The 12207-nt window shown below is 39.3% G+C and overlaps 1 protein-coding gene across 2 annotated transcripts in view; it reads left to right on the top strand.

The window, feature by feature from the left end:
- FGF9 (fibroblast growth factor 9) overlaps nt 1-12207 on the top strand; it is a 35556-nt gene that overhangs the window by 7679 nt on the left and 15670 nt on the right. For both annotated transcript variants that reach the window (XM_077868401.1, XM_077868400.1), the window contains one exon: nt 4235-4338. In XM_077868401.1, coding sequence (XP_077724527.1) covers nt 4235-4338 — 104 coding nt within the window. The remainder of the gene's footprint in view (nt 1-4234; nt 4339-12207) is intronic.

The following is a 12207-nucleotide window of genomic DNA, read 5'->3' as shown; positions in this document are numbered from 1 at the left end:
CCTAGTGATTGTGGAGCAAGGATAAAGTCTGGTGTGGTCATTTGCCTGAGGTGGTCCCAGGAACTGTCCTGGCCTTCCTGTGGGCCAGAGATCACCTCACACCCCATCAGACCCCACCCCCCTTGGGCCCACCCAGTGAGCACATCCTCAAAGGAACTCTTGGCGCCTGTGAAAGAGAACAGCCAAATGCCACTAGCCACCGAACCTGTGCTTCCCCTGTCACTCAATCACTACCCATTACTATGACTCTTCTGACTTGATGTCTTGATTGTCTGCTTAAGAGGAGAGACAGCCCACCACAGTACACATGTGAGGGCCACGGTTGTAATGTTGGGCACAATCCCATCATTCCTTCCCTCCCTTCTTCCAGTCTTCTTTCTTCTCTTCCTCACTCTTCCCTTCCTTCGTTCCTTTCCTGTTGCTCATTAAACATTGAAATGTTGCTGCACAGAAACCTTCTCCTGGGTTGCTCCGGATCTAGCAGCCCTCTGTACTGCAAACTCATGCAAACAGATAACATGGGGAGTGGTCCGCGCTCAAATAAGTGTGGTTGGAAGCACTCACTTGGCTCAGGCCCAGGGAGAGGTTACTTGACTTGGTAGAGGTTATAGAGTTTATTGTGGACAAGATGGTACCAGGAATGATAAGGATTTCAATCTGGGCGGAGAGGATCTTGAGCCAGGTTGCCAGGTCTTTCTGACCTTAACAACATTGGTGTTCTCTCTGTGTGTGGGGGAATGCTGTGACTCACACATTCAGGTGTTCTGCTTGCCCTTAGGTCACTGGGATGACCTCATAAAAGGCTGGGCTGTTCTTCTGAGGTCTCTTTCAAGGAGCTGCAGAGAGATGGATGGTGGGTTGAGATGATGAAATCTTTTCCACCTGGGCTCACTATATAGGTAGTTCCTTCTCACATGGAGAGCCCCTCAAAAACTTTTCTCACTTTCAGGATGCCCTCTCTGACTCCCCTTCCCAAACTTGAGTGAGCTACCCATTGTTGGACACTGGCCATACCCTAAACATCTTCTTGCTGCCTTTATCACATTATTGTCATATTTATCTGTTTGTCTTTCCTTGCACTAGATGGTAAGTTCTTTGTGGATAGAGGGCTTAGGCTATATCTTATTCATCTTAGTATATTTAACAAATGGCATATTTCTTGGCTTATGGTCACTCAATAATAGTTATTTTTTTTAAAAAAGATTTTATTTATTTATTCATGAGAAACAGAGAAAGAGAGGCAGAGACCCAGGCAGAGGGGGAAGCAGGCTCCATACTGGGACTCGATCTGGGTCTCCAGGATCATGCCCTGGGCTGAAGGTGGCGCTAAACCGCTGAGCCACCCAGGCTGCCCAATAATAGTTTGTTGATCCAATAAGTCAGTGCATATGAATTAACACCTATCTGGTTTCTTTTTCTAGCATCAACATCTTGCTAGAAAAAGAAACCAGATAGATATCTTAATACTTTCATTTCTAGAATATATAATAATAATTTCAGTGTTTAACTCTTTTAATAGAGGTTAATTCTGTGCACATAAACAATTTGGGTGAATAGTCTGCATACATAGGGGATGCCCATCTTCCCAAATTCGGCATGATGAGAGAGCATAGACAGCCACAGGAACTCACCTGCTTTTCACTTTCTCTGCTACTTCAAGTCCTACTCCTTGGGTCTGTGGAGACTGATCTAGGTAACGTTTTCTAGTCACTAGTAAGGAAATGACTATGCAAAAATGGTACAGAAATCATGGATACATGAAAAAAAGGTAAAAAGAATCATAAGATGTACATAATCCATAAGGACATAGGCTTTGGTGTCTGATTGCTTGGGGGCAAGTTATTTAACATCCTTAAGCCTCAATGTCCCCATTTATGAGGTGGAGATTAAAATATTGTAATGTCAAGGGTTGTTCTGAGCATCAAGTGAAAGAAGGCCTCTCATTTGGCAGAGACTAAATATTCAAGTGTTCAAGCTATTATGATTGTCATTGTTGTGGTTATTGATAGTCTTCTTGTTGTTCTGAAGACAAGCTAGTCAGATGGTTTTGTAAGATCACACACACCCCATCGTTTTGGGGCCTGGTGGGCAATGATGATGAATATTCATGATTAGTTCTCTGAGCTGCCTCCCATTTAGGGAAAACAGAGAGGTCGTGAAAGACCCTGTTGGAAGATGCAAGTGTCTTTTAGTTTTGTGATTAAACCCTTCCCCATTGACATGGGATATTAAAGTGGTCAGACCTCAATGGGTGTAAAATGAGTCCTATCATTCATTTTATAATGAAAGTTGGACATTAATGAATTCCTAACACTAATTTCAGGATCACCCCGACCTATATTGTGGTGTGTTTTCAGGTAGTTAAAACACACCGCGTATGCATGTGGCTCCTAATGGTAATAAAATGCCATGATTTAAATTATTTTTATTTTTTAAGATTTTATTTATTTATTCATGAGAGATACAGAGAGAGAGAAGCAGAGACACAGGCAGAGGGAGAAGCAGGCTTCATGCAGGGAGCCGGATGCTGGACTTGATCCCGGGACTCCAGGATCACGCCCTGGGCTGAAGGAGGCGCTAAACCGCTGAGTCACCCAGGGATCCCTAAATTATTTTTAATCATAAGAATCAGAAATAGCACAATGAAATGAAATAATTGTGTCAATAAGGGAGTGCATCTCATGTGAAATAAATCTATGGAAATATTTCCTTATTTATCTTTCCATTTGCTTTGTGAGGTAGGGAAGGCTAGTAATAAATTAGCTGCTTTTAGATGCCATCTCCCAATATAGAGTTGGGGATTATTAGATCCAAAATACAATGTGTAATTTGTCTTTATATTTTTTTCCATACACTATTTCACATTTTATGAAAATAGTCTTGCATTTCCAGATAGATATTCTATAAAATGTAAACCCAAGATATTTGTTACATTTTGTGCTTATCAAAGAATTAAGAATACCCTTTATAAGAAATCTCTCTTCTTCTTCTTTTTTTTTTTTTTTTTACATCGTCTTGGAGCCCTTTGCTTCATTAGATTTATGTAGTGCATGTCTTCTTTCGATTGCAACACAGTCTATTTTGTGAGAGTTGCAAAATTAATTGTTTAAAAATCCATGTAAGTGCTTTTTTATTAGTCACATGAGACTTCCTATAGCATACTGTTATCCTTAGTTTTTTCCTAAACTCTTAAATATAAGTGAATTTTTTAATATTCGAGATATTTTTAATACAAGAACTTGGTATTTGGTATGTGTTAACTCAAGGTCTACACAAAATGTAGCACTTTATGACAAAATTGAGCAAATGGCTAGCACAAGTAATACTAGCATTGTCCCAAATATACAGTTGGGTAATCATCTTAAAACAATAATATAGTTAGAGAAATTAAAGCTGCTGTTGTATGGCCATAAAATTCTGGATTTATACCCAGCTTAGGTATTGTTATTCTTAGTGAGGTAAGCAAGGGGAAACTAAAAAAGAGGATCATTATGTTAGTTTGATTTTAGGGTAGAGTCTTCCATGCCTATTTTACATCAAGAGCGTTTTTTTGGTATCAGCACCCTCCCCCCCGAATATTATGTTATCTTAATTGCTTAACTAGCTCTCTGAGGCTTAGATAAGTACAGCAAAAATCAATACTTTGTTCAGGCAGAAATATTTGGGATGTGTATAGGCTATTGTAATTTTTCAGATGGAGCTCAATAAAGTTACGCAGTAAAGATCTGGATAATTTTCCTTAGACACCAATCAGGTCTTGGGTTAGCACTTCGTACTCCTGTTTTAGGGACAGAAGACCATTCTCTGAATAGAATATTTCCAAATATATACACAAATATATGTACACATATACAAATAACTAATTTCATATTTACAAAGTGGGAGTAAGTTGCTTTCTCTTAAATTGTAGTCTTGTAAATTTATTTAGAAGATGTATTTTGGTTTATCTGTTATGTCACTTCTTAGGATATCTGTAAATACTAGCTTTTTCATTTTTAAAGTGTTTTGTTATGTGTTGTGTTGGTAAGTCTTTTAGTGTCATTATTATAGAGTTTAATTGAAAAATCAGCTCTTGTAGGAGGTGGTTTTAAGAGAAGAGACTTCTTTAACGAGTGTGAGATTATCCAAGTTGGGAGCTGGGCTCAGTGTCCTCTCAAAAGTCCTAGTGGTGCTGAGACTAAGGAATTGCTCTGTGCTCTGACCTGTCTTTTGCCTTCTGCCGTTTGTCTTACAGGCATTCTGGAATTTATCAGTATAGCAGTGGGCCTGGTCAGCATTCGAGGCGTGGACAGTGGACTCTACCTCGGGATGAATGAGAAGGGAGAGCTGTATGGATCAGTAAGTACTGTGAGAGACTTTGCCAATCATCTCTATGCCTCACATTTGATTCAAACTGCATTTTCTCTAGATTGTAAATATCTAGAAATGAAACTGAATCTGTTTGGAAGTTCTTGCTTTTGGAGAAAAACCACTTTGTTTTTATTTATAGATATCAGCCCTGGCTCTTCACTAGACCAAAGTTTCTAAGAAAATGCTTTATTTATATGCCAAACCATTTTAATTATCAAGTAAATAAAAAATTCACAAGTGTGAAAAATCCCATCTTCTTGTATTGAATGGGAGTTATTTTTGAAATGAATTGAAATTATCTTCTCCTAAGCTTTGCAAAGCAGTGTAATTAAAACTAGAAATAGACAACCATGCTGTGAGTATAAACCCTTTCTTTGAGCTACATAAGACTTTCATTATGTAGAGAGAAGAGGGAAATGGAAGTTATTGTCAGATATTCATGTATGTGAATAATAATATAAAAATATTATAATTATTTGCAAATATTATGAGTTTCTTTTTTTCCCCCGTCTCACTTCCCATCTCTACTGGGTTGTAGGCTCCTTGAAGGGGGCAGTGAAGAAGTATTTATTATGACCTAGCAGGTGCCAGGTGCTTCCATGTGCTTAGGGATGACAGTGAATGAGACAAAGTCCCTATTTCTGCTTTGAGAGAAGGGTACTGACATTAGATCTTTGTTATCTCTTTACTTGTGCTAGCAGGTTTCTAAAACACAGTGCATGCTACACAGTAGGAACTTAATACATTTTTGCTAAATGGATGAGTGTGAATCATAGATTATTAGTTACTATAAACTTAAGTTTTCAACAAAAAGCTTGTAGTGCAATCAACCTTTAGTTTTTCCTGGCCATTACTGGTGGCCAAGGATTTAATCCATGTTACCTACAATAGGAGAACTTTGATTAGAAACTACAAAAAGTTAAAAATTAAAAGAAACTCAGAATGGGAGACAGAAATAAAGGGGATTTTCATATATAATTAGGATAAATGTTTTCTAGATATATTCCTTGCCTGTCCACATAAAGTGAATATATGTGTGTGTGCATGTGCACACACATGCAAGGGTTGGAGTAGTATCAAAACTTTTACTCAGACACTGCATATGACAGTGACTGGCCTGTGTAATTTGAATATAGCACACATCACTTTTAATGATGCAAGACTGGTTTCTCTGCCTTGGTAAAATTTGAATCTACACTAACCAGTGTAGATTTTGTTAGATATTTGTCCTTTTTTTTTTTTTTTTTAAAAAAAAAAGCTTTCTTGAGAGAATAGATTATTTTAAAATATGTTTTTAAGCATAAGATTGGGTTTAGCGTTTTATTTTTATTTAATTTTATTTATTTATTTTTAAAAGATTTTATTTATTCATGAAAGACACACAGAGAGGCAGAGACATAGACAGAGGGAGAAGCAGGTTCCTCGAAGGGAGTCCAATGCCGGACTTGATTCCTGGATGGGGATCATGCCCTGAGCTGAAGGCAGACTCTCAACTGCGGAGCCACCCAGGCATCCTGGGTTTAGCTTTTTTAAACACAGATCATGGTTTAGATAAAGTTATTTACTGCCTAAATTATCTTTGTCAGCACTTTTAAGTGCAAAGCTACAAGGTATAAGGAAGTTTTCACAGATATTATTATTTTTATAGAGGGAGAGTGATGAGGGCAGAGGGAGAGGAAAAGAGAGAATCTTAAGCAGGCTTCACACCCAGCACAGAGCCCAGCCTCACAACCCTGAGATCATTACCTGAGCCGAAATCAAGAGTCAGATGCTTAAGGCCTGAGCTGCCCAGGGGCCCCTGCTTTCACACTTCTAAAACATAAACTAATGTTCTCCTTTTGTCACCCCCTCATTTTTTTTTCACTTTTAGGTATATGGAAATTTAATTTATGGATTAAATAAAGTTGGTCACATTTGAACTTGGTAAAATGCTTCTTGTGTGTAGGGCACAATCCAAACTTCAGTGGGTGGAAGGGACTATGGTTTATCATCACCATCTTCAGACTCTTGATCACATACCACCAGCAAAACAAATTTGTTTGAGTATGGATTTCAACAGTGTATATTAAATTACTTAAAGCTTCTCTATATAAAATATAGTTCATATAGATTATTTTATTTTATAAGACTCATATTAAGGTAAACATTTTTAAAGGTTGTAACAAATGAGTAAACACAAATGGAGGCTGTATTTGCTCCCTGGACTACCTTGCATGCCCCTGCAGAGTACCCTCCCCTGGAGAGAGATGACCAGTCTTCCAGATGAACTTGCCAGCATGACAGCCTCTTGCAGTTGATTGGTTGGCAAGGAAAGCATGCAACTTTGAATTCAGCACAGTGGCATTATGTTTGTTGTCCACCTGAGCCTCATCTTGCTGTCTGGGTTCTTCTGGTGGTTTCTTGCTCATGTCTCCTCTCCTCTGGGGGCTCTTCTGTCTTTGGATGCTTCAGTCTGCAGCACAGGCTGGGAACAGAGTGTGGACTCTAGAGGGTGCCCTGAGTGTAGACTCAATCAATGTCCGCGATGGTTCTGCCTGTGGTGGGGGCAGAGAGCTGGGGAACCCATCTTGGCATGTTTTCTGGGAAGTCTGATTGCCTAGTGTTGGGCTTTTTTGAGTGCACAGAGTGAGTGGCTAGGAGCAGGCTTCTGGGCCCACTGGTGCAAGGCCAGCAAGTGACACAGCTGTCTGAAAACCACAGTCACAGAACCTGAGCTGGGCAAAGGGGGTGGGTGGGGTGGGTCCAAGGAAAGGCCTCCATTTCCTCCCATGCTTGAGAAATGCAGTTTCTCTTGTAAAGAGTATCTTCAGGCTTGGAAACTGCTGGGAGGAAAGTATAATAAGGAATAATATCCAAATTGTGATTTCCTTTGTGGAAGGAAGAGTGGAAGAGTGTCTGTAGCGGCTTGTCTGCATCCGGCTTGTTCCCTCTCCAGTCCATTTGCCACACTCTTGGGAACATTACCTTTCAAAACTCCTATACGAGTGTCACCTCTCAGGGTGGATTATTTATCTATCTATTTATCATCTATCTATCTATCTATCTATCTATCTATCTATCTATCTATCTATCTATCTATTTTTTAAAGATTCATTTATTTATTTATGAGAGACACACACAGAGAGAGAGAGAGAGAGGCAGAGACATAGGCAGAACGAGAAGCAGGCTCCCAGTAGGGAGCCCGATGTGGGACTCGATCCTGGATCCTGAGATCATGCCCTGAGCCTGAGCAGAAGGCAGATGCCCAACCACTGAGCCACCCAGGCATCCCAGGGTGGATCCTTTAAAGGGGAGCAACCGTGAGCTGTAGCAGAACATTCAGTACTTTTCACCAACCACTTTGCCTGCATCTGCACATGGTATGTGCTCAATAAACACTTGTTGGATTGAAATGAACTAAGCATTGCGATTTGTTTTGATGCTTCATGAAACACATGGGCATGGACCTCACTGTGTCTGCTTGTGTGGTCAGGTACACAGTCAGTACTGAGAACTCTGCTGGAAGGGAGAATCCCCATCTTCCATTCCCATCCCGAGTTAGGCTGTGATATGCTGTCCCTGGTGTGTCCAGCCCTAGGGGGACGAGGCTGAGGCTGGAAAAAGAGTGTAGTGGCAAAAGCATGGCAACAGGAGTCAGGAGACTTGAGCTCTCATTCTGTCTCTACTACCAGTGAAGTGCTGGGCTCTTGTTCTCTTCATCTGTGAGGTGAATAGCTTGACTTGGATGTCTGGGATGTCTTTTCTTATTCTGGATCTCAAGAACTTGTGGCTTGGATTTTTTAGGCTTTACTCTCAAGTCTCGTCTGCCTAATGCACGATGTTCTCTATGTACACGAAGTGTTCATGCAGCAAGATCTTTTTGCCTCTTACGTATAGAGCTGGCAAGAAAGCAGGTGGTTTTCCTTTTGGTCTCTACCTAAGGCAGGAGAAGGGAATGAAGATGTGATCTGTGCTCCGCTGTGACTAGGTATCATGTTTTCTGTTGGGTTTGTGGTTATGATATCTGGTGTGGCAGTGGAAATGAGGAGTGACTGAAATGTTACATTTTCATTGTGATAAGACTAGGAGAAGGAGAAAAAAAGAAACAGGCAATGATTGTGCTATGAAATACAGTTGATCCTTAAATAGCATGTGTTTGAACTGGGTGAATCCACTTCCAGGCAGGTGTCCCCCCCCCCCCCAATAAATACAGTGCAATATTGTAAATTTATTTTCTCTTACTTGTGGTTTTCTTAACATTGTCTTTTCTTTAGCTGACCTCATTGTTAAGGATGTAGTATGTAACATATAACATACATATATATATTAATGTTATTGGCAAGCCTTCCAGGCAACATAGGGCTATTAGTAGTTCAGTTTGGGGGAAGTCAGAAGTTATATGCAGATTTTCAGCTGCACAGGGATCAGTGCCCCAACCCTGTATTGTTCAAGGATCAATTATACACTAAAAATTTCAGCTTAAAGAATTTTTAGCTATATGAAGTTGTGTAAAGCTCAGCAAACTAAAGTGGAGATGTTTTGTTTCTAAACACTGGGGAAACCTTGAAAAGAGTTATAGAAGAAGGCTAATAGAAGATTGAGGAAATAGCAGATTTCCACTCAAAAAGTAAAGCAAAATATAGCAAAAATTAATTTAAAATGTATTTTGGGATAAGTTTTCTCTTTTTGTCTATGTAATTCTTTTGTTTTCAAGTTTATTTTAGGAATGTATCTAAAAGGCCAGAGGTCAATGGGGTCATATTTCTTCAGAAAACTTAGAATTCTGATCCCCTTATTTGAATATGGCAGTAGGAAAAACTACATTGCTAGTGTGTATCATGATATGATTTAAGGGCAATCTGAATAATTCTGGTTCTAGGGTAGGGATTGATTCTTGCAATCGTGTGTTAATTCATATCAATTCCTTTGTTTGCTCATTCATTCACAAACATCTATAACTACTCTGTGCCTGGCACTATGCTGAGTGTATAACAGTGCAGCAAAGATCTCAAAATCTGGAGGGAGAAATATATTTATAAATAATTCAGTGCAATGTGAAGTGCAGTATATTAGAGAAACACACAAATTTCTTGGGAGTCTGAAAGAGTGTTTAAATAACTGCATTGGTGGTAAATATTTAAACTGGATCTTGAGGGATGAATAGGAGTTTCAGTAAGGGTAGGGCAGACAAGTTAGGGCACATGAGCTTTCAAATGTGAAGATTAGAATATCCTGCCTGTGTTGTAGAGAGATCACACACACACACACACACACACACACACACACACAGCCAGAGGATCATAGTATTAGGGTATTAGTTTACATTTGTCACTTTGATTCCTATCAAGGAGATTCTAAGTAAGGCTTGGATAGTTACTTTTAGAGTCTTAATCTAACCTATCTGAATGTTATTGAGATACTTTAAAGCATCAAGAATAATTGACTGTAATAAATATCTCTTTAAAAAAGAATGCCATGGAAAAATTAATCTCCTTCAAGAAGCTTGCATTTAATAAAAGTTATTTCACTTTTTCTTTAAAAAAATCACTACAATTATAATGATACAGGAAAGTAAAGGATAGAATCTGTAAAAGTGATACAAAAGGATGACATGCAGATTTCGAGCTTATATCCCTTCTACAGCACTTATTTTATTCTCTCCAGAATTTTAATTCCTGTTGGTCTTTTCCACTAGATTAAATTTCTAGGAGTCGGTTTCTCTGTCTTTAAAATCTTTCTGGTTTTAAAGGCCTGGCAGTACACATTATGTGTGGTTGGCATATGGTCAGTGTTCGTTGGCCCAGCTATTCAGCCTCTTACGCCCTGCATCCATGCAGAGCCTTGCTGTGTTTAAGCACCGTGTGTCGATAGCACTACCTAGTATGTGGTTTCCTGCTTGCAGAGTCTTGTATTTCCTTATTTAAAGACCCAGACCTTGTAGATGGCAGAGTGACTCATTCCTACTTCTTGCAGCCCTCAGACCAGTGCTTTGGAACCCGATCATCATCCTGATGCAGATGCTTATAAAACATGTGTTTCCCAGTAGATTTGGTTGTTTCCAAAGACACAATTGGGCTCCGGTTTATATGAATCCATGTAATAACAAGGTGTGATGGGTTTTTGACTACGTTTTCTATGTGTATAAACTTGAAAAAAAATACATTGGCTGGGGCCGTTGTCTCTGCTGGGTAGAGGTATGTGAGTCAAAGGATTTCCCTTGCAAAGTGTTTCCATGGTGTGGGGTACAGGGGGGAGAGATCCTGTAAATCCACCTGTCCCAGAGTGAAGGAATATATCAGTCTAAGAGGAAAAAAAAAAAAGTGTCTCAGATCCCTAGAAACCCCTACTGATTTAAATTCTTGTTATTCTGTCATTTGAATACAAACCGATGTGGACTTCTTATTCTTCTTTGGCAACTCCAATTCAAAACCTATTAATATTAAAACTTACACTCAACCTAAGACCAATGAAAATCCAGATTGGCGTGGTTGATTTGGTGAGATGGAAGATACACTCTGACTGAGGCCAAGATGCTGCTTCACTGTCAGTGTGGCCCTAAAGGTTTTTTGAGCTGAGCCCACCTGTTCCTTGGAGCACCTTGGGAAGGCAGTTGTCCCCCTAACCCCCCAAGTCTTCCTATTCCAATTCCTGGGAGACCAGATGATGTCATGTGGTCTCTGCTGTTGTGCCAGGTGTGTTTTTTCCTTTTCCTGTTAGCCTTGATAGTGAGAATAGCACTAGTTAGCACTACTTAGTACAAATACATTCCCGGGTGGCAGTATATGGTTACAGATAGTCACCTGGAGGGTCCAGAATAGCCTTAAAACAATCCCTTTACTTTTTTATGAAATGAAAAAACAAAATGAAAACATTCACCTCTAAAACTTGCAGCCCTCCAAATTTGGTCCCTTGTCTTCCTGGCATCTGCAGATGCCAGTTTTGAAAACATTACAGCAGGTGTGAAGTCCAGTCAGGAGAGTTGGTGGGAATACTAGAGAGGCAGCACAACCCTGGCACTCGACTGGATTCTGCACTGGTGATCGTGAGCAACGTGTGAATGAGCAGCATAAACTAGTGTTTGTGGAACAGGATGCCATACCAAATGGCCGGGCACCACTAGACTTAGCAATTTGTCATTGTGGTTTTTCAGTTCACATTACTTTGATGGTAGATGTTTAGGCATGTCCTGTGGATAGTCTCCAAAGAATGTAATTCATATAAAGGAAATGAAAGGGTCATTTGTTTGGTAATCTACTTGATAGCAGTATGCTCTGGAAATAGGTGGTTTTAACGGATATTTTGGGTAATAGAGCACTGCCTTATACTGCCTATGTACATTGCCAATTTTCAAAGGATTGAGTAATAATTCTTTGATGATAAAGAGGGCAGCACCTCAGAAGAACATTTTCTACCATATTATTTGATTTAGTTCCTACGCTGTCCTTGTTTTAGAGAAGGAGAGAGTGAGAGTTTAGCAGCTTAGTGGCTTATTCAAGGTCAAATGGTGACAAATTACAATTTGAACATAAGCGGATGAATAAACTTTGTCCAGTACATGCACATAAGAGTTGCCATCCTTTATGTGAATACAAAATAATTCTACTGGAATCAACCATGTATTGGAGAAGGATTTTAGTATTTCCTTTACAGATAGGATTTTCGAACTGTTTTTTGTTTCTAGTAGCCTAGTTTTTATATTGTGGTTGATTTGTTTCCTTAGCATCTTTACTGATGCCATTAGTGGAAAATCATCTTTTAACACATGTATCAATTTGTTTATTTAATTTTAGTTAAGTATATGTTGTTTAGTGGGGGTAACTTTACTGATTTATTGAGGCATATTTAAAACATTCCAAAGTCACAGAACACAAGCCTGGA

This window comes from Canis aureus, chromosome 24 (assembly GCF_053574225.1).
Source record: "Canis aureus isolate CA01 chromosome 24, VMU_Caureus_v.1.0, whole genome shotgun sequence".
Taxonomy (NCBI): Eukaryota; Metazoa; Chordata; class Mammalia; order Carnivora; family Canidae; genus Canis; species Canis aureus.
The sequence above is the reverse complement of the archived record's forward strand: the minus strand, read 5'-3'. Positions and strand labels throughout refer to the sequence as shown.